This window comes from Enoplosus armatus, chromosome 14, assembly GCF_043641665.1.
Source record: "Enoplosus armatus isolate fEnoArm2 chromosome 14, fEnoArm2.hap1, whole genome shotgun sequence".
Classification (NCBI taxonomy): Eukaryota; Metazoa; Chordata; class Actinopteri; order Centrarchiformes; family Enoplosidae; genus Enoplosus; species Enoplosus armatus.
Genome location: NC_092193.1, coordinates 2,233,144 through 2,256,068, shown reverse-complemented (window position 1 = coordinate 2,256,068; position 22,925 = coordinate 2,233,144). Strand labels below are relative to the sequence as shown.

Here is a 22,925-nt window from a genome sequence, read left to right as displayed (position 1 = left end):
GTCTTCAGACATTCAGGTCATTTAGGATTGAACTGAACTCTGGACAGCCTCAGCTGAGCACAGAGTCCATCAATTCACTGGAAAGCAGGACAAAACCGTTTAGAGGCAGGAGACAGACTTTAGCTCCAGGCGTCATGCAGCATCCAGACAAGTGCCATCATCATTTGTCATTTTTAATATAAATCTTTTCACCCTCACACAAATTGCACTTTTTTTTTCTCCAAATGGAAACACAGTCAGCAGTGGACAACTTACTGGTTGAAATCTTCCTTATACACCGTGAACTGGCTAAAAGAAGGAGAAACAAAAAGAATAAAATAAGAGACATCTAACTTGATCTTACCACCACTTTACTATGGCATGCATAGGTTTCAGACCTTACTCAGAAAGAGACAACAGACACTTTGTCTAAGAAGTTTTCTAAACGATGCCGTGACTGCTTGCGATCCAAAAACAAACAAAACAGAAACAAACCAAAGGGTACAGAAAAGCTCGGTTCCACCGCGAGAACAAACTCCGGACCTCTGGGAAAAACGTGAGGAAAAGATGGATGACGTGTCTAGCTAAAGCCTCGGCATTCCTGTTTCTCTGCAAGTGGCGAGCACGAACACACAGGCTTCAAACACACAGCTGCGATGTCGTCTTCCCAAAGTATTTGGTTCTTTATTTTGTAAATGTGGTAGCCACAGTGCAGTCGATAATACTGAATGTTTTTTTTATGGTTTTTCTTGTTTTATTTTCCCCGTCGATGCATTGAGCACTGATTAACGAAGGAGGCCAGAGGAGGATCTGGTAACAGAACTGAAACCTAGTGGGTAGAGGAAGCTCGCCTCCGAGGGATGACACACATGGACTTGAGGGCTTTTCATACCTGAATGCCATTTCAACAGCAAGTTCAGAAATAATAACTGGCCTGCAAAACGCAGCCAACGAGCCAGGCAGAGTCGAGGTTGACTGAAGGTAAATCAGCATCTGAGTTAGTTTGAGGTCATCGTTCAGCAAAATGAAAACAAGCAACAAATTTCACTTCCGTTGTCAAATATTAAAGCAAACTAATAGAAACGTACTCATTTGGTGAGAATTGTAAGAGAGTTTCAATGATAACACAGGCAGTTAAACAGCTGGGGGGGGGGGCGACGTTGTTGCTTTGTCCAGTGGCTCCCAAAGTGGGTACAGAGACACACCGAGGTCTGGACAGGCCAAGAGTGCTGCCGGATTTATTTTTTTTTAAACTGTACAATTGCACACATGCAGTTATGCTGGTGACAAACGGCAGACGCAAAACACTTTCTAGCAGAACAGAACAGCCGTGAGAAACAGCAACTGACTGAGTTTACAGGGACAAAGCTTTCATTTACTCACTCGAAGAAACGCTGATACACCCGACTGAACCTGAGCGGAACCAAAAAACTAAAAATCATGATAAAAGAAGAAAAAAAAAAAGATCACTATGACGGGGTGCTGCAGATTAAAAATGTTTGGGAACCACTGGCTTAGTCCCATCTGTGATCCATGTTGACTCCCTATGTTACTGTGAGACTGGACACAGTTACTAATGTACAAAGTGCTGTGGTGTGGTCATTGACCATTTCAACCATTGCCACTTCTGAGCCATGAAAGACAGCTAGCAAGACGTCTTTCAACAAATATCCAAAAATACTATTATCTTCTTTTGAAAAATAAAAACGTGAACAATAGCTGCAGAGTCATCATCTTTCCTTACACGAGAGAGAAGAATTTAAATTTTGGTTCGACTTTAAATCAAACGCAGAGCTCGTTTAGAGACCGGCTTCATAGCAGCTCAGTTTTACTGTTGCTTGTTCTTCTGGTCTGAAAAGCCCGTCGCTGTCACGCAAAAAAATAAAATAAAACGGTTCCGCCTGTAATCGAGGCCCGGGGTCGGTTGGACCTTCCTATTCTACACCGAGGAGGAGGAACAAAGGGACATTTTGGCTCCTGAGTTCTTTGTGGATTAAGGAGAAGCATAGACATCGATACCAAAATAAAGATTAACAATGTTTGCATCAAACCTGCTGTGCAGCTGGGGGTTTGGGGAGGTAACAAGTAAATCAGAGGTCATCGCAGGATTCCTACACAGCGTTTCCATTTCAGGAATTCCAGACTTTGTCCAGAAGCGATTTATTGCCAAATGTAGCTCGGCTGTAGTAAAGATTACTTCACGGTAAGTACCACAATGTGTAAGATTAAAGTTCTAAAACCGTGTTTCAGGACTTAAGAGCAGTTATGTTTTCCAAAGTTTTACAGACCCGGAAATAGTCAAATATATCAGCTGTCCACCTGCGTAGGAACCCTGGCGTCAACAAAACAGGAAACATAAAAACTTGTACAGACTAGGAACAACCAGCACGCTTCAGGAGTCACTGGTGTCAGTACAAAACATTAAAGGATTGGGGTTTTTTTTTTTTTTCAATGATTTCCTTTCATTTGATAACTAAATATCTCACTCTATTGATATAATTCCATTTTGTTAAATTCATATATAAACGTTAACATGTACACACGCTCGTCACTGGTAATCGGTGGAATCGGGACCTTTATTATAATAAGTTGGTGGAACTTGCTCTTGCTGGCGCTCAACAAATATACTGTGAATGCAAGTAACAATAATTAATATAATGATAATTAGGATAATAATAAGAATAATCGTAGTCTGCACCATGCCTTGTAAACCTGGAAAAACTAAAAACAAAACAAGAGCCAGGTAACCACCCCTCCCCAGTCCCCCCCACTTCGCCCATGAAAAACAAAAACAAAACAAAAGATTAAAAACAGGGAACGTTGAGTCGAGACCGTAGATTCTCTCTGGCTTCTTCGAAGTCCCGAGTCCACATGCGTCACACAGATCTCCGCCGATGTCCTGAAGTGAGTGGAGGGAGGGGGAGGGAGTCGGTGCAGGGGGTGAAGGGGGGGGTAGGCTGTCCCTAACGGAGCCTCGCGTTGGCCGGAGTTCGAGCACTCGGTAAGCCTCAGTGGAGATGGACTTCCTGTTTTCAGCATCAGCCTCCGTGTTCGCTTGTTTGCGTGTGTTATGTGTGTGCGCGCGTTTGCCTGGTAAGCCAGGTTTACAGGGACCATGTTAAAGGGCGGTCGGCCATGACGGTGACTCGTCTGTTTTCTTTTTTTGTTGTTTTTGTCTTATTTTTCCCATTTATGTTTGACCGGGGTGGGGTGGGGGGGGTGGGGTTTCGTCAGTCTGTCCGCCCCGGTTTGATGCCCCCAGGTATATGGGGGGGCTGGGCATCTGTGGCGAGTCCACAAGTTCGGCTCTCCGAGTATTTTCAAGTTGGCTACTCTTAGCTGGCGTCCCCGCTGTCAGTCAGTATGATGCAGAGGCAGCCTCAGAGGGCTGGAGGAGGGGGTTTGCGAGGCCAACCAAGGTGGAGGCGTAATTTCATATTTATGATGGAAAGGGAAATGGTTTCTGTGTGTGTGTGTGTGTGTGTGTGTGTTTGTCTGCATTTTAAATGTTTGTGATGTGTGTTGGCAATCTAAGGATCTGGACAGAAATGACTCCTGGTCCTCGGTGGTAAAAGCAGAACAAGAAGTGAGTGAGGCGGTTAACTTTCTACTACTTGTTGTCGTGCAGAGGAGCGTCTCCTCAGCTAATAAGACTACACTGATGGAGGAGGTGGGGAGAGCCATTTCTGGACAGGTCCTCAGAGTGTGTGTGTGTGTGTGTGTGTGTGTGTGTGTGTGTGTGTGTGTGTATACACAGGGCTAGTGCAGGTAATCGTCCACAGAGGCGAAGGCGCAGGAGCCGCTGCCAGTTCGTGCCATGATGGCGAGGCACTGGGCGGCCTGACCCACGGCCTGGGCCAGGGGGGGCTGCTTGGGCAAGTTGTGAGTCTCTGAAGAGAAAAGGGGGGAGAGGAGGAACAACAATGTCAGGACTGCAGACAAACCAAAATAACAGGAGTGATGAGGTGTCCGTATGATTTAACCTTCAAGTGCTTGTTGGGCAGTCAAACAGTATCTGAAGCCCCCTCCCCCCACACCTTCCTGACATCACAATTTATCAAATAGTTCAATTTCCCACTCTGCAGTCTTTTGTCCGGCACATTTGAAACCCATCTATCTGCGTACATGGCCAATAAATCTGTGTTCTCCAGGAGAACTTTAGCTGGGGAAATCTGGTTTCTCTAATCCCCTACGCTGATTACAGAAAACGCGTTTACATGACATTTAAAATATCAGCTTACTGGGCAAAGACCACGGTAACCTGGTTACTTCAAGGCATGCAAACACTCAATAAAACATAACGTACATATCTGCATAAACTGAGTACATGACTGGTGTACTGGAGAACACACAGCTGGTTAAAAGGACTCAAAGGCTGGAGTGTAGTTGAGCGTGCTCAGTGATGATCTTAGAGTGTGTTTAAAGGAACTTTACTAATGTCTCATCTCAGCGTGGATGGCTGACCTACCTAATATTGCACTGTTGAGAGTGGAGCAGACCGGCTCTCTCTGAATGGCGTCCAGCTGGTAGCCGACCGGGCTGTTCCAGGGGTCCGAGTAGGCCAGCAGGCTGAACGCATCCTGCAGCAGGAGACGCAAACGACAACAGATACTGATCACAGCACAGCGCTTCATTTGATCATCTTCCACATGTTCTCATACTGCGACGCATCATCAGTCCATCAATGTTGAAACACGCTTACTCGCTTTCTTGCTGAGATTTAGATGAGAAGTATGAAACTACCACACCAGCGGCTGGTTAGCTTAGCTTAGCACAAAGACGGGGGGGGGGGGGGGGCTAGCCTAGTTCTGTCCAAAGGTAACAAAGTCCACCTTCCAGCACCTCTAAAGCTTACAAATGTTTGTTTTTTTTGTTTCATTCGTCCTAAAACTGGAACGTAAAACTGACAATTCAGTTTTAAAAAGGTGGGTAATGAGGAGATGTGGGTATTTATAAAAGGCAAGAAGGGTCTAACAAAAAGACGGTGTTGAGTTGCATTATGGGAAATCTGGGTTTCTGTTTGTTTTTATAATCTTGACCAATAGTAGAGAATAAAAGTCAGGATATCGGAACCTCTCAGTTCTCTAATTGGGGGTGCAATCCTAAATCCCTCGAGTAAACTTGACAAGAGTAATACTAATAATACTGTACCTCCACTGCAGTTACTTGTATAAGTTTTTATGTTTCACAAAATGCTTTTCAACAACCCCAGACAACAGTAATTTAATAATTTGTTCCGCTGTGTGTCCTACAAGTGACTGAGAATCATTTTGGGTGCAGTGTTACGCCTGGTATCCAAGTTTTGGTACTTAATAAAACTTGTTGTCTTAACACTAACAGAGTTATATGACCTTTGGAAAAAAACAAACAAAAAAACCCGTACAATTCAACAATAAGCTCGGATCATGGATCAAGCAAGCTCAGTGATTTCTGTCTTACCTTAAGCATCTTCTTGTTGGCGGAGTTCTTGCCACACTCGCGGCGGAGGTGTTCGCTCATGCTCTGGAGCTCCCTGCCGAAATGGATCATTCTCTCGATGGCCGCCTGGCTCCCGCCGCACAGCTGCCTCTTGGACTGAGCTGACTCCACCTCTGCAGAGCCATGGACAGTTTGGCATGCATGTTTTAATGTAGGATGAGTGTGATGGCTTACAATGACAACAACAGTAGAATACGCCTCCAATCATTGATTACCACAAAGTGCTCAAAGAAGAAATTTTATAGAATAATATCGTCTCTTTCTTACAAAGAAAAGGCCGGGAAGTGGTTCATCCCACAAATCTTAACAGCCAACTAGATGTGAAGAGGCTGCTAGAATAGGACGCCTTATCACCCGGGGCACAAATGTACCAAAAAAGCAACCAGGGGTACGTTACCATGCCGATATATGCTAAAATGAAGTCACCAATACCTCCACACACACTCTACCCACCCATGTCTGCGTCACAGTCGTCGGGCTCGGTGGTGTGTTTGGAGCTGCCGTTGAGGAAACCATTGGAGGACGATTCTGTCACTCCGTTGGTGAAGTGGTCAACCTCCATATCCACATCGCTACTGAGGCGAGACACAAGCAGGAGGACAGAAAAACAGGTCAGCTTGTGTGACAGCTCACAGGAAGTACAGTCATTCCTCCTCAGTGAATGTTGGATGTTATAATTAATTAAAACACTGAGAATGAGCTTTCTTTACCACTGATACGTCTCATTTTGTGTCAAAATATTTCCAATTTCCTAAAGATATCTAATTAACTGTAATCACACCCAACAGTTTACGGACACACCCTGGCGTACACTTCTGCATCCCTGTGGCAAGGTGGAGATGTTGAACCACTGGAGCTTCAGCTGCAGTTAAGTCGCTCTTTAAGCGAACAGTTTTTTGGCTCTACATGAGAATATCAGCAGAGAAACAAGGTATGATACGGAGTTTCTCTGTCTGAATGTTGCAGTTCTTATGAAGGGTTGGTACCACCCAGCCAGTTTCGAAGCATACAATTAGCTTTATAAGCAAATGAAATGCTGTTTGTGTTAGTGTGGTTTGTCTCAGTACCTGGTTATGGGCTGTTGGCTGCGGCTCCCATTGAGGCTGATGTCAGACGCTGGGAGGGTGGAGCCAGAGCCTGGGGGGCAGGGCTTGTGACTGTGAGGGGAGGAGCTGTGGCTCTTATTAGACGTCACACCATTACAGCAGTTGCTGTCGAACCCTAAAAACCCACAACAGAGTGAAAGATGGACATTTTTTAACTGTTAACAAGTGACTTATCTAATAATAAGAAGGCTCTGCAAATACTGACGAGTCCTCTAAAAATGACCAATGATGAAAGTGTTTCTCTTTCCTGTTTAATAAAAAGGTACAGCTCTCTTTTCAAACAGTAAAGCCAGAATTTGTCAAACTCAACCTCACTGGTAATCTGATGGCTAACCTTGAAACAGACGAAACATGATTCTTAAATAGTGCTAAAATGTCTAGAAACTGATCTGTGTCACTAACATTAACTTTGTTGTGTTTGTTGAATTGTACAGCTGTTGACTCAGACACTGTTAGTGTTTCAGCCAATAAGAAGGAAGATGTCTATCTGTAAATATGTCAAAGCTGGATGCGACCACATTAAATACAGTTTGTAGAACAGATAAGAGGATGTAAAAAAGGTAATTGTTGTCACTGGCTGTAAAATAGAGCAGCATTTGTACTCAGGATGGACTTGAGGCCTGTTCTAATCTCCAGATGTGCATACACCGAGAATAGCTGGACTGTACCTGGGAGGTAGGGCTGGGAGCTGCTGGCTTTGTGGCTGGGGCTGCTGAAGGGCCGGGGGGAGCCGGGGTAACTGTCCTGAGACTTTGGGCTGCGACCTCCCAGACACCTCACCTCACTGTCCGTCCCATTCACCATCTCTATGAACTGTCTCACCCTGAGGACGCAGGGGAGGGAGAGAGGACAGGGAAGGGGGAAGGAAGGGAAGAGCGTGAAAGGAAGAAAAGAGGAAACAAACAAAATGAAGCAAAGATGGGATGTAACAAGAAAAACAAGCAAAGACAAGAAGAGAACAGAAGGGAGGAAAGACAGAAAAGGGTGTAAAGAGAGGAGAAGAACGAGAGCGAGCAACAGTGGTTTAAATAAATAAATCACCATTTTCCAAAAGTAGTCCTGTTATAAAACCAGCTTCTTTCAACAGAATAAACCGCTGACTTGCAGACTGAAGCTCCTTTTAAAAAAAAAAAAAAGTTTTCTTGTTATTATTATTATCTTAAATATTTTCATTAAATATTACCACCATTAAATAACACAATCACGACCACGACACATTTATCAGTTTCAATAAAGCCAAAGATCACAGAAGGTCCACAAGCAGCTGCTTGCAACCGAAGCAACAGGTTTAAATATGAAATAGGGTCTTTATTTATTTTTTTTATACACAAGAAATATGAGACTCCCAATGGTCCAATATGTGATTTTGTTCAATCAATCAAATGCAGACTTACTTGAGCATGAAGAGAAGGTCTGGATTCCTCTCCAGGAGGTTGGGGTAGAGCTGCTGGGTGGTCTCGATGGCCTCGCCCATTCTACCTGACAACACCAGCTTCTGGATCTCTGCAAACCAACAGTGAACATGAGAAAAGACTTTTTCAATGGCGATGCTGTATGTGTGTGTGTGTGTGTTGTCCAGGCATGCCTTTCAGATTTTGTTATAATAATATTTCTCCATAATTTCACAACCTAATATAAAAAAAGATTCAACCTATGACACCACAGAAGAAGAATGTTATCACTTTCTCTCAAACACATTGCTATTCTCCCCAAAATATTGCAGGTACCATGTGAGTATTTGACACTCACTTTAGTACCCTGCACAACTTTAAAATCTTCATCTTAATTGTGTCGATGAAGTCACCCTCGTCCCCCTGCTGCTCCAAGCAGATGGCAACAACACTTTCTGTTTGCAAATACCATTTCAACAGTAGATCCCTGTCTAGCCTATTACTTGTGGGGACCATACCTTCTTTTACTTCTACAAACAGCAGACATACTTACATATGACTTTCAGTATCAGATTTATATTGTTGAGTAAACTCCTGGTCACCATGTTTAACCTAAGCATCATTTAGAAACATGCCAACACAGGAGGACTCACTCTGTCTGTTTTTGATGGAGGCCAGCTCCTCGTGCACGGCCTGGTCTGTGGATTTGGCAAAGGCTTCGGCCGTGGCACAATAGCTGTGGTGCACCAGGTAGGAAGCCACCATCCTGACGAGAAAACACCAAAACACACTCAATGATGAGCAGCAGAAATCATACAGACAAGGTTATGTGCTACATACTTTTATCATACATACATCCGATTACTTTTAGTGTTTCTGTGTATGATGTATTGCATAGGGTAATATTGGTAGCTAGATCAGTGGTCAGTCAAATTGAACCTTTCTGGTGTTAAAACATGTGCTGTAAGTAGGGATATAGTGGTTTACTTTAGTATTTGAGTGCAGATATAGTTAGTCAAGTTAATTACTGAGATCTGTAGTCAGACAGGATGTACACAAGCAACTGTTTATTCAGATTACCTGAACCATTTTATTTGGAGGTAAAACTCAGTGAGTACACCTGATCTCACTAATAATCTGTCATCTGCCAAGCTAACCTCCTATCAGTACCAAGATGACATGTTCCCACAGTTTTTCAAGGATGAATCCTCTTCTTGACCGCATTTTATTGGCACACAGCCAGTCTTGAAAATCAACTCTCTGCCAGCACATTGTTTGAAAGGAGATTTGTGATCAGAGGCCTCTGCTCTTGCCGACTGCTCATCATGTTACTGTTGCTCGACAAAGACGATAACACTTCCTATCCACCAATCTGACATGAGCTTAAAAACTTCCTGTTTTCAACCCCAGGCCGTGAGGCGACTTTCCTGGATAAAGGCAACAGCTCCCTCCACTCCACCCCACCCACAACCCCAATCCCCATCAAATGGAGATTAAATCCATTCAGGACAAGTAATCATAGCAACAGAGAGCTAATCCCATCAGGGCATGGCATGAAGAGAAACCGAGTCCCACAGCTTTTACTTCTGGATCACGGCTCCTGCTCTCTGATGGGGAAGTGGTCCATCTGAGCCTTCATCTTCGTCATGTCAGCAGTAACACCTACAGTATCCAATGCTTCCAATACACTCAGTGCTCAACTTCAACTACTATGATGAGCACTGACCTGATAATGAGTTAAAGGAAGAGTTGACCTCCAAAGATACATAATACAATTACATTCAGTAAATCCAGAACCTGGAGTGGTGCAGTGTTACAGCTGAATTAAATTAGCATGTTCAACATCTTATCAACTCAAATTGACTTGTATTCAGTGTTAATATCGTCAACAACCCCCCCCCCCCCAGAATAAAAACAAATAACCATTACAGTTTTCACCACTGAATAAAAACTAAACAGTAATGTGAAAGACGAACAGACGAATAACTGAACACGGTTTCAAGTCTGACTCTGCATGCTGTGGAATTACACATCGTATACTCCTAATTTGTAAAACTGAATCCTCCACTGCCCAAAAATCTTCTTCAGTTCATTTCGCGGCTTGATCTGTAACACTTATAAACAGCATGTTGCACTGCAGTTAAGTTATCTCAGATGACATAAAAATATTAAAACGAAAATGAGACTAAAATTCTACAAACGAATATTAGACTACAATCTTCTTAGCTTTCGTTGAGTAAAAGCAGATTAAATGTAACAATAATCAGATGACTAACATGTGACTAACTAAAATGCATTTTTGTCTAAAGGCTAAGACTAAAATTGCTTGTATTCTCATCCAAACCACATTCTTCCACAGTGAACTTACTTCTGGATCATGGACTGCCACTCGCCCTCGCGCTCTCCGATGGGGAAGCGGTCGATCTGGGCCTGGATCTTTGTCCTCCACTCACGCATGTAGTCCTCAATGTCAAACACGAAGGGGTGCTGGCCGAAGTTTGCGTCCACCACCTCCCCTGGAGTCTGAAGGCCCACGGTCGGGTACAAGTTAGGCTGCAGCAGAGAGATTAGAGAGTAAAGAATTAGGATGATAGAGGAAAGGGAGTTTGGGAATGTAATCTGGACAATAAATCTGAACCGGAAACATCGAGAGGAAAAACAGGAAAACAGAAAATCTCAGGAAATAAGCTTTTGTCTACAACTACCTCTTAAAACTCGATTTTACTAGCTGACAAGGATTCTAGAGTAAAATTGCCATAAGAGGCTGACAGGCCATATTTTGACAAGAGAGCCAGGATTCAAACTGCTGTGATACTAAAGGGACAGTAACCTAGATTTTTATTGCACAGAATGAGACTATAATACATCTATCAAGCTAATCAATGTGTGATTTTCTTCCTAAGAACCAATGACTCGGTGAATATATTGCCAGGTGCTGAGATGCCTGACTGTCTCTCTTTCGGGACTGCACAGTTTAGCACTCAACTTCCCAATCTACTGTTTTACAGAACTCCTAGTCACTACAACCTCCACACCTCCAGATAAATGTCTCCTTCAGCGATCAATACGGTATCAGTAGGACCTCCAGTTTGATTGGCAAACTACAGAGTGTGTGTGTGTGTTTATGGTAATGAAGGAACATGTCACCAGGTGTAACAGTGTGGCTCATCTATGTGTTTTATAATGGAGACAATTGAGCTCTGTGGCAGAGGAAGAAGATATATCAGGCTGCGATACACACAATACTTTATCGTATGATATATTCAATGTTGGTTTTGACAATAACATACAATACAGACTATTGCCAGCTTTATCCTTCAAAAGGCTACAGGCACCGTCTGACAAAATCCAAACCAAAGCTCAGCTAAACAGCAGCCAGTCTGTTGGTAATAACACCACAACAGAACAAAGACCTGGCACCACCAACTCCAAAACTTCCAATCTGGGCAGTGAGACAAGAAAGGGGCTGTCTATACCCAAACTGATTTTAGAGGCATTCCTGGACATATTTAGCTAATTACATATTGTTTTACGATTTAATGATTTGCTTCGTCCTATTAATAGGAATAGTACAACAGTGTTCTGGCAGAGTCGCCGACAGCCACACACTGGACAAGAAAACTTTGAGAGCAGGGATATGGCTTGTTTAAGCGTCCTCTGTGCAAGTTGTTGACATGTTGCATGCCAATGCCTAAGGGTTAAGTACATGTTAATTTGTTGTTCCTGGGAACAGCCGTTCTGCTCTTTTTTTAAGTCCCTGCTGACATCTGCGATGACAGGATGAGGAGACAAACAGAAATATGAGGTGAAGAGACTTGTACGGGTACATTGTACCACCACCCTGCCAATCTAATCACAGCCTTGATTTGATCAGAGGAGGTGGTGACTGACAAGAGGCGTTCACCATGATGACTGTGTGTCAGAGAGATTGTTCATGTGTCCTGAAAGTAGCACTAAATGCTTAAAATCTTAAATTTCACAATGTTGTAAAAAAAAAAAAAAAAGTTGATCGTAGATGTAGAAGACTAAGATTAAAATTAGGACTGGTCTTAAAGAAATAGGAATAGGTCTTGTTTACTTACTTACACTTTAATATAGTGGATTAAAGTTCCCATAATAACAGTAGCACAAAAGGTGTGTGTGTGTGTGTGTGTTTGTGTCTTAGAGTTGCCTTTGTCATGGTCCAATAACCACAAAGGTCAGCTGTGCTGAGGTGACGCACTTCACTGCACAACTCTGGAGGAACATGAATGTCTGGCTCACAGCCAAGCCTGTTTTGCTGCTCAATGGATTATTGTTGTGGCTAAGACTCTTATTTTCTTCTCCCTCGAAAACAGCCGGCACCATTTTCATTTGCTACCAAGTAAGGGGGGGGGGGGGGGGGGGGGGTTCTTACAAACAAGTGGCTCCCTCACATCTCAATGCAGTTAATACATGCATGAATCCCATTAGAATTAATGTCCCATTGGTGTGGGAGTCGCTCACATAATGAAGCATGGGAGCAGACGGGAGTGAGACTCCTCTGACGATGAGCCACAACAGCACAAAGCAACGCAAGTCTTAGGCTTCAATAAAGTACACTTCATTTGCTACTCACAATAAAGATTAGAGCAGATTTAAGTGAAATTTGAAATGTAACAACAGATTTCAAAATGAATTAATAAGGATAAACTGCCTGTTTATGACTGGATGTAGCCAAAGAAACAGAATGAAACCATTATCAGTATACAAGTGATACAAAAAGAAAAAGGGCTTTAAATTCAACCATGCCTTAGTAAAGCAGACAGGATTCAGACTGTACAACTAAGTCATTGCATGCTGAACATAACACCTTAAATTATGTGATTTAACTTATTATAATACTTTACAATGCCTCAATTTCAGGTGTGAGAGGGTGAAATGTGTCCAAACTTGTTTCTCCCCAACATGCCCCCATTTTTTCCATCCAAAAACCCATCCAGCCAGCATCAACATCTGAAGTTTTCCAGCCACCGATCAATTTTACAGAGCGTAAACATTTTGACTACAGTGGACAATCTGAATGAAACACTTCATTTCTATAAATAGCCTTGTGTCCTACAGTCCTGATTAATTATGGAAACTAAAAAGATTACTTTACAAAAACAAGAGTGAACAAAATGTGGGTACTTACTGGTAGGTCTGTGAAGGCAATACCTGCAGAGGAAGACAGAAAGTGTCAGCAAGAAGGAGAAGAGTCCTTTCTGTTTCTACACACACCAGGTGGCCACACGTGTTTACATGTACTGAGGTAATCTGGCTACTATCAGCTTTCTGCAGTAACCTGATTTCTTAAATGTGGAAATGAGAAAGACGGTTTCCTTTATCTGGGTCAGAGAAACCTGGTTCACAAAGCTCGATTTGACTGGAGAACCCTGATTTTTTTAGGCAGAAAATGAAAGAAAAGAGAGTGACTCCAAGTAGTGTGTCATTCAATTCAAGTAAAAAGGGTTGGTCTTTCTCACTGGAACTTCAGCTGAAATCAGTATGGTAGGCAGTGGGGAGGAAATGTGATGACAGACCAGCTCCATGTACATGTGGGTTAACCAGTCGTCAGGTTACTGCAGTGCAAGTAAACAAATGCTGATTTCCTGTCCTAACTTTACTTCTCCCGACAACATGGTTTCTTGTGAGCATGAGGGTCACTAAATCCTTTTTGGTCTAGAATTTTGCTTTGTTGCCTTTAGGTGGGGCACCCTAAAAGCACTACACATGTAAAGTCCAGGTGAGATCATGTTTAGTCGTCCCTATTGCACGCAAAAACAATGCAAACGTGTTTTTTTTTAATGTATCGTTAATAGTTTAGTATTATTAAAAAGAAAAAGGAAAACAATGGTCTTTGGGGAAATGCTCCTGTTTATCTCAGCCGGCTGCAGGGACACATAAGTGTCTGCATTTGATTGACAATGACAAAGTAAACAAACTTGCACTGTAACTACAAGCTATGGGCACACAGTGTTAGTGTTGTTGAAGAGTCAGGCCCCGCCAGCATCTAACCGGACCCAAGTGACATTTGCAGGTACATTTACATGCTTTTTAACGTACCGCAGCTGAGCAGCTAATTGGCCACCTAGCCTGCAAACTGCTATTTGCACCTGGTCAATATTTGTTTGGTCGCTTGTTCAACTAGCTACGGTTCAGGACAAGATGTGTGTTCATGTTTGTAAGTTAGATAAAAGGGAGACTTTAGCATGAAGCTAATGTGGTTGTTGTTGTTGTTGTTGTTCAGAGTCTGTAGTTCTAGTGTTGTGTAGCAGGCAGCTGATTGGCTCAGTGTGACTGCCTGCTCTGCCTGAACGCTGACATTACTGCTTTATCTAAGATTTGATTGGCTGTATCAAAGTAAGGTCTCCATCTCAACCGAGAGCTAATGCTTTTGAGACAAATCAATGCAGAAATAGGGGCACCATCATGAAACAGAACATAAATTATTAATTTCTGCCTTTTGGGTTCAGTTTTCAAAGTTATTTACATTATTTCATACAAATGATTGCACCAAATGACCTCCCTTCTTAATCATTTATTTAATTTCTGCTGCCCTTTGATGCACCTGTCACACATTCAGGAGTACTGTTTTTCATTACCATGAAGTAAATACAAATACATCATAACTGTGTACTGACAGTACTTTTCCATAGGTTAATACACAGGCCCATACCACAGAATATAAGCATTGTTATGTATTTTCCTCACCTAGGCTGTGGCCATTCTTTGTGTAGAAGCAGGTGTTGTTGATGAGGTTAACGCAGCAGCCAATCACGTCGCCTGTTGTAAACGTGGGTCCGTAGGGTTGCCCGGTGCCAGACGAGCAGAAGGAGTGGCCGTCATCTCCGTGGTAACCGTATGAGTGCTTGTCCCAACCTGAGGGATGTGGAGAGTCAGAATACGAGCGCTGTGCAGGCAGTAGAAAGGTGTAAAAACCCAACAGATGGTTCATTGTTAGACTACACTTAAAAACACACACATACACACTCTATAACACAAACACAGTGAAAACGCATTATGTCCATGTTGTTGTCTTAACTCCAACTTGTCCCTTGCAAGCATGACTGAAGTGCAAGCATACTGGAAATGCTGACACGGAAGAGCACAACCTACTCAGCACTGTTCAGGAATATAGTTTTTTTCCATGTAGTGTTTTTTTCTCCGGGCATTTGAGACCAATAATACAGACCAAAGAGTCCAAACAAGCTGGACTCCCAAGGTGGACTTTAGTGCTGTAACCAAGCCTTCTGCAAAACAATTAAAACGCAGCGTGAATGTGTGAATACACAGAATAATGCTGAAGAGTTTCTCCTCAAGAAAGATGTCAAACAAAAATGTCTGATGTGTCAATTGTTTTAAACATATTTTGTGTGTGAATGTGAACTAGTGCAAATGAACCCCAAGTCAGAAAATCGGGCTTTTAAAACTCGGAAACGTAGCAGGTCCAAAAATAGAAATGCTTGATTATTCCAAAGCTTCAGGAAATACTGGTGTGTTTTGGTAATAGAGACGTGCAACAACAAGCGGTCACTCATGAGAGCTGTGAAGCTGAAATATCTCCACCCTTTTCTAATATGTATATAGCTACTCCCTCACTCACAGCACCTTACTGTGACACCTGCAGGGGTTCAATGCCTTGCTCAAGGACACTTCAGCACAACAGGACACATGACTGACTGCTGATGGGCACGTTTATGGGAACTGAACCTAGGAAGTCCGTATTTTGAAATCACTGGGACAGCTTGTTGTTGGTTTCACTGCAAGAGGACACGGCTCATTCGGCTTTTCCAGAAAGCTGGATATGCTCCCCAATCATTTCCTTCTTTGGCTGTTGATTCAAGCGCCTACAACCTGCTGACCGTATTTGTTTCTCGACCCTTTACTTCACCTGAGTAAATATTAATTGTGGTGAGCATAAAATACAACAATTCCAATATTTTTCACTGATACGCACTTATTTACTATAGGATTTGGAAATTTTGGGTATTAATAGCTTCAACATACCAGTAATGTAAAATTTCAAGAGAATTAAGCACACATGCAATTTAATGCGTTTGTGCTGGAGTATTTGTCGGAGCTTTATTTCTCAAGGAGAGGGGAGGAAGAGGCAGCCTCTGCTGCAGCATGGACGGCCTCAGGGCTGTTTTAATGTTAGAAACCAAGTAGCAGGATCCTGTGAGTTACTGCTGAGCTGCAGAGTTAATCCTGCAGTTGCCACATTCATCAATGGAAGAGATCACTCAACTCTGAACCAGTTTGGCGTCAGTTCCTCACAATTAGTGAGTTTTCATTAGCATATATCCATCAGCTGGGACTCTGCAGTTTGCTCTGGGCCTCCTGTTATCTGGAGGCCGGAGCTCTTGGGCGGGTCCAGTTCTCAGACTGGTGAAGGGGTGTCGGGGCTCCTGTCTGGCCTGATAACCTCTGTAGAGCCGACGCTGTCTGAAATAATTTCATACTGACAAGTGGTTGATACCAGTTTTAATGTAGTAGAGGATTTTCTTTGTTATCTTTTTTGCCTTCTTAAAGCAACTTAGACCACATTTACTTAATGAATGAATTTATGCACAATTCCCAAAAGTGCAGAAGGCTGTAATATTTTCTCTCAGGTGAATGCATCAAGATAAATCAAATTCTTGAATCCATGGAAAGGATTTTATGTTTCGTTTTGTTTTTATAGTGCACCTATATGCACGTGGTAGGAGAGGGAACACCTTCACTGAATGAAAATACAACATTAATTTTCCTGACATCTCCAGGCCTATCACACATGTGCAGAAATCCTGTATATCAGCCTCTCCAATTATAAGAAAACATGAATATGCAATCAGATAACTGACACATAACTCATTGAAATGAAAAGTCTCTCCCTCACAGTCACACTTGCACCCAGTGCAGCCAAGGCCAATCTCTACCAGACAACAAGTTCACAGACAAATCGACACCCACACAAGTACAGTTAAAAGATGTCCAGTAAAACATTCAGTAGAAACAGACAGAGAGACACGCAACAGACAAATTCTCCTCACCACACCCAAAGGCAGTGGCAGTGAACACTGAGACGACACAAACACACACACAATGTCATCTTACCGGGGAGTCTGTTCATGTTCACACCCTGAGCTGAGAGGCCGATGCCCATGTACCTGTGGAGCAGACAGTGGAGAGTTTATTTGGACATGTAAAATAACATCTTCCATAATTGTCTACAGCCACACCTACAGCCTGTGAGGTTGTAATATTCACAGTAGTACACGCCTAAAGGAAGAAACAGTTAGCATGTCATATTATGTTAGCATTCAGCTTTGTTTATGCTTGACGCTGTGCCCCAGAAGGTGCACGCGCAGAAAGTGACTTCAATGCGCCTTGTGGGGTGCGTGAGTTGGTGACGCATGATCGCACACCTTTATATAAAAGATCAAAGAAACAGAACACTGCAAGACAATGAAGATTTCTGCCTTGCTGTGGTATGTGGGCAGTGTGAGAGTCCATGTTTTGAGTATTCTTCAGGTAAAACTGTGGACATCTTGAAGCTCCCCAAAATATTTTGTCTGTGCTGCTGCCTGGCATTTTGGAGAATGCCGCCAGAGACAATGCACCAACCATAGCTCACCTACATCTGTGTGCTGCATGTTGTCCATCACAAGCATTAACACAGCTTTAACCTCCAAGTACAGCTAACCTGCTGGAGGTGCTAAATGAAAAGTCAGGTGATCACACAATGATTAAGATTCATCCTCTTGGGACCATGAATGTGTGAAGATTTCAGGTAAATCCATCCAATAGTTGTATTTCTTACATGTATTTCTCTCTGACATTGCCATCCTTAGAGCAAAGCTGCTAGTGTGGCCGAACATTTTTAAATATTTAAATCAGATCATTTCTGATTTCCTGTTTTCTAACCATTACAGACACCCCGGCAGAATCCAATCAAATGTGGGGACTTTTTTTGCATTCAGACATCTTGTGTCAAGGAGAGTAAATTTGTTGAAAACAACCACTTGTAGCTTGTAGCTTGTAGCTGCTACACTGTAAGATGAGGCCCTTTAGATGACTGAAGTCTCAGTTTAGGATTACAAATTGCCCTCTAGCTGTGTGAAGATTTTAATCATGCTTTCACTTCTTTAGATTTTTGTGTGGGTGCAGTCTCCTGATATGAATTTCTTAAAACTGTATTTGCTATTCAGGGAATGTATTGGATGAACCTGACTAAAGACGGCATCACAATGCATAACCAAACGATTCATGATGGTTTACAGTTTGGGGTCCTACAGAGTTAGCAAAGCATTAGCTAAATCAGCATCCATATAGGAGTGCCCCGGGTAACTACATATGGCCTAGAACTTGCATTTAGATTAGATATTTATAATATCACAACATGGCAGCATGCACATATACATACAATACATTTCATAAGAATCACATATATGAAGAGGAGGAGAATAGGGCTGCAATCTCCTGTGGGCATCATCTTTTCTTTAGATGATTTCTGATCTACCACAAAAAAGACAAGTAAAGAGAGACAAGTTCTAAACTGCCTCCCCCGAATTAACAGGACCAAAATCATAACAACTATAACCCTACCATATATGGCTGTAACTAAATGTTGTACACTATGTAGATTTGGTAAAAATGTTAATGCATGTTTGCAAGAAGCTACAATGAGAGTCACAATGCTGCAGGGTTACAGCGCACGTAAAACCAGCAGATCTAGATCGATTAGACTAGTCGATTGTTTGGGCTTTCATTGTTATCAAATTAAGCTTTGAGCAACTCTCCACCTTGTGAAAAATGGTATATCCTCCTGCACGTGAGCAGCTTACTGGTTATGATATTTGAGTTTGTAGGCCATTTCTAGGATTAACAATAAGTCAACAATAACTCTAGTGGCCCTATGAGGCTCAAGTTTATCAAACTCCAGAAATGTTTCAACAAGCTAATTTTTCATTCATCTAATTTACTTCTCTAGTGTGTTAAAAAAAAAAAGACAACTTCACAGGGCTTCATTATTATTATCATTATAAGTGTGTGGCTCAACTGTTCAATGAGCTAACATTAGCATGTTAAAAACCTTCAAAAGTTCATTTTGTCATTTCAACCATAAAGAAATATAGCTGAATGAAATATTGTTTATATATTATATACACACACACAAGATAGAAACAAACAACATACATGCTGATAGCTTACATTACAACTATCCTGCAAACTGTTACAGAACATTTACAACATAACAAAAGTTTACATAAACATTTAGCATGTTAGCATGCTAACACTGACTAATGTTGACAGGAATTCAGAAATTACTTTTACAGGAATGCAGTTATGAACTGAAGGCACTAATGAAGTCAGTGGATCAATAAAGTCATTGGGATTCATCCAGATTTCATGGCAATCAATTTAATAGATGTCTAGTTATTTAATTTATATAGAAACAGACTGACAATGCCGTCAGATGAGCCAAGCCACTAACATACCTAAAAGTGTTGTGGTCTTTCTGAAATGTTTGCTTTGTTTTGAGCCCTTACCCATCTCGGCCTTTGCTGATGATCTTCACCTCGAAGTAGTAGACCCCGCAGGCTGCTGGGATGGGGTGGGTGGCCCGTACAGATGCCGCATCTTTAGGGGTTTTGCCATGACCTTCAGGTAAAGGGAAAACACAGCAACAGGGTGTGGTCATTACAAATGGATACTTGATCATTCTATAATCATACAGGGATAGAAATGTTGAGTATGAAGACACACAGAAGCTTTTCTACAGCTACTTAAGCTGATGATCACCAATTTCAATTTTGTCTTTCATCAACCATTTTGATGCACTTTGGTTCAAACCTCAGTGCAGGACTGTGTGTAAAAGAGGATTAAACACTGATTGTCATTGTCAACCAGATCAAACAGTGTGTTTAAGAAGCAGAGGGCAGATTTCAATGCGAGTCAAGTTTTTTAGAGGTCTCTTATGTTTTCAAGTTGTCGTCTTGTGAAGTTTTAACCCAAAATAAAAAAGGGACTGTTGACCATACCCACCAGTTATTTCCCCACACTGAAAGAGTACTACTCTGAGCAGATGAAGTCAGATTGGATCAGAAGATAGGTGGAACTTCTGCAGAAACACCAAAAGTGTTTTACAACCCAAGTTGAAGTGTAAAAAAAAAACAGCCTGAAGGCAAATTAGTGCTTGTCCCAATATTTTTTCAGGTAAATTTATATCAGTAGTACTTTGTGTACAATAATTGTACAATGTACATTCCATATATGTTTCTTTCCATGGTTTGACACATTTCCACATGAAACAGGCTGTTGAAATGGAATATAATGTGGAGAGGGACTTGCTCTAAAATATAATAAAAAAGTAGAACTTCAGCTTTATATGGAGGAAAAAAGCTTAGTGATCCATATGATGCCATTTTACTAGTTTTTATGAATACCCTTGAGCACAAGATGTGTCACTGGTTTCAAGATTATCACCTTAAAAACTCGGAATCTGGACCTTTTGAGTTCTGGGCTGGGAAGCAGCTTGTTCTGTTAGTTTGTAAAGCTAACGTTAGCTTAAGCAACTATAATGCAGAGCTGTCAACAGCATTATCAGGCGTCAGATATCAGAAATGTTTACATTGTTGGATGTAGCAGCAGTTTGCAGTTATTACAGTAAGTGGGCAAATAGGTTGCCGTTATTAATAAAGTTCTGAATGTCATGATTATATTTGGAAATACTGAGTAATGTCAAGTATACCACTGGTATAATATCTTACGAAATGTGAGCTAATTCGGTCCCTTTTTATGTAGGAAAGGATGGTTTTTGAAAACTATCGTCTTCAACCCTGGCAGGACCTCAACAACGACAACCAATTGCATAATTTTATCTGATTGTTTTGGGAAACAAGATACGTTTATGATTATGCTACATACAAATGTATCTTGTTTAATATTATGCAGACCACAATACAGGCCTGGAGTTTAATCTACATAAAATAAATCAAAATTTAAATCTCAATTGCAATATTGGTCAAAAACAAAAAAAATGAAAATCAGATATTTTCCTCAAATAGTTTAATCCTAAGGAGGGGACATTTCTTATTTAATAGGATGTTTAAATGATATCTGGTTGACAATAAGTAAAGACTTGACCATCTCACCAGGAGTCTGCCAGCAAATGTTATTTGTGCTTGATGAAAGACGAAAATGATTAATCAACAACCACAATTTGTGATTAATTTTATGTCAACTAAATGATTTATCGACTAACTGTCTCAAGCTATATTCAAAACTCAGATCCTAAAAAACGATAAAACATTATGCGTTATGTACCGGCGATAGACACTTCAGCAATAGCAATAAGACAATTGTTCGATAGAACGTTCAATTTCACTTAAATGAAAACCGGCATTAAAACACATAGCGATCACGCCCTGGCTCATAAACAGCCTATCATATCCCTTAATAAGCATGCAGCATGTGACACGCAAACAGCCAATCATTTAACAGGTGGAGTGAGAAAATGAGTGCAGGCAGTGGGGAAATTAAGGGTTATTAAGTTTACTATTATAGCAGACAAGGGGAACCAGCAAATATTTGTATTCAAGTAGCTAGAACCAGTGACGTTTTGGCATTTTTGCTTAAAAATTGACATAAGCGATTAATCAATTTTCAAAATAGGTGCTGATTAAATGACCAATCATTTCAGTTGTTATGATTGTTTTCGTTAAAATAACTAATGGAAGATCCTGTTGAGTGGGTTTTAGATAACAAGGCATTTAATGACTGATAATTAAAGAGGAGGCCAAGACTATCTAACAACCTCTATTTTTATTTTATCTATGTCAATATGATTCAGATTCTATCCAATGGATGCCAAAACACTAGGACATATGACATAGCAAAACCTAGTTGGTCATAGATGGCCTGACATTTTCAGTGCGACTGTTACGTGGTGATCTGCTTTCACTCCCTGGAGGTGGTTCATGCAAAAGTTTCCAATGTTTGAAAGCTTAGGTTACTCAGAATCTGCATACCTGCTATAAGAGATGCAGGTAAATGTGTTGAAGAGAGACAGAACCTTCTAGTTGTAACAAGGAAGAGTGTGTGTAGAGGGCCGGTCAGACCCAGAATAGTAGAACACACCCAGGAAGCACAGTTACACCTTTTTTTACTCTAGGCTTTTCTTGTAGGCCTGCACCAAAAACCCTCTTGATAGCTTTGCTAAGCAACTAGTCAACCTGAATGTCAGACATGACACTTGATATTAAACCCTTAACTGCAAAGAACTAGCTACCTATGCCTATCCTGTCATCAATAACTACTTCACTGGAAGCCTATTCATTTCTTCTGTGTAACTTAGGCTAATCGTGATATTCGACACTATTTCCTGTCATTTAATTACCTAATAATGCTACATTAGCCTACCAAAAGGGCTCTCTAGCCCTTGTCCATTTTGGCTAACGTTAAACAGTATGATTCTGTGACTCACATCGAGCATAATCAGCCTGAGATGTACTTTGTTTATGGATGATTGTACATCTACGTGTAATTTGTTATATTTCAAAAGATGGCCTGACATATTCTCCGCCGTGAGAGCTTCATGGTGTCAGTTCATATCGCTGACAAACTGATTAACAAGGTAGCAGGGAAGCTAACGAGCTAGTAGGTCAATTTTGGCCGTGGATACACCTCGCCAGCTGGTCGGGTTGCAAGATGTCCTCTGCCTTGTTGTTGATGAAGCCACTAGCCTAGCCTACTTTGTTTTTAGCCACAACGGCAGCTGGCTTTGATCCGCTAACCGTCAAGCTAAGCTAACGATAGCAAACTTGGCGTTAGCATTGGGCAATAAAGTGCTAAACTCGAGTGTGTCATTGTGTCATACCTTTATAGTGTACACGGAGATTGTTCTGAGAGAGCCCAATGTAGCTAAACTTGTCCTTCGGGCTCCAGGACCGAGGAAGCGGAGTCTCATTTTCATTAACGGCTGGATAGA

The 22,925-nt window shown here is 41.6% G+C and overlaps 1 protein-coding gene across 1 annotated transcript; it reads right to left on the bottom strand.

The window, feature by feature from the left end:
- Positions 1-137: 137 nt before the first annotated feature.
- On the bottom strand, positions 138-22,925 carry ranbp9 (RAN binding protein 9). The gene is made up of 14 exons (XM_070918539.1): positions 22,815-22,925; positions 19,486-19,597; positions 17,051-17,103; positions 14,666-14,833; positions 13,107-13,129; positions 10,323-10,507; positions 8,608-8,720; positions 7,958-8,066; positions 7,232-7,386; positions 6,525-6,678; positions 5,911-6,032; positions 5,419-5,558; positions 4,448-4,559; positions 138-3,869 (listed from the first exon to the last, which is right to left on the bottom strand). The coding sequence occupies exons 3-14, from the start codon at positions 17,097-17,099 to the stop codon at positions 3,739-3,741; spliced, it is 1,461 nt and encodes a 486-aa protein (XP_070774640.1). The 5' UTR covers positions 17,100-17,103; positions 19,486-19,597; positions 22,815-22,925; the 3' UTR covers positions 138-3,738.

What these genes read in the sequence shown, in the direction of transcription:
- ranbp9 (XM_070918539.1), bottom strand. Translation starts at nt 17,099, where the DNA reads ATGGGCATCGGCCTCTCAGCTCAGGGTGTGAACATGAACAGACTCCCC. An exon ending in TTGCCTTCACAGACCTACCA is followed by an intron (nt 10,508 to 13,106) that starts GTAAGTACCCAC and finishes TCTCTGCTGCAG; the next exon opens with CCTAACTTGTACCCGACCGT. An exon ending in TCTCAACAGTGCAATATTAG is followed by an intron (nt 3,870 to 4,447) that starts GTAGGTCAGCCA and finishes TTTTCTCTTCAG; the next exon opens with AGACTCACAACTTGCCCAAG.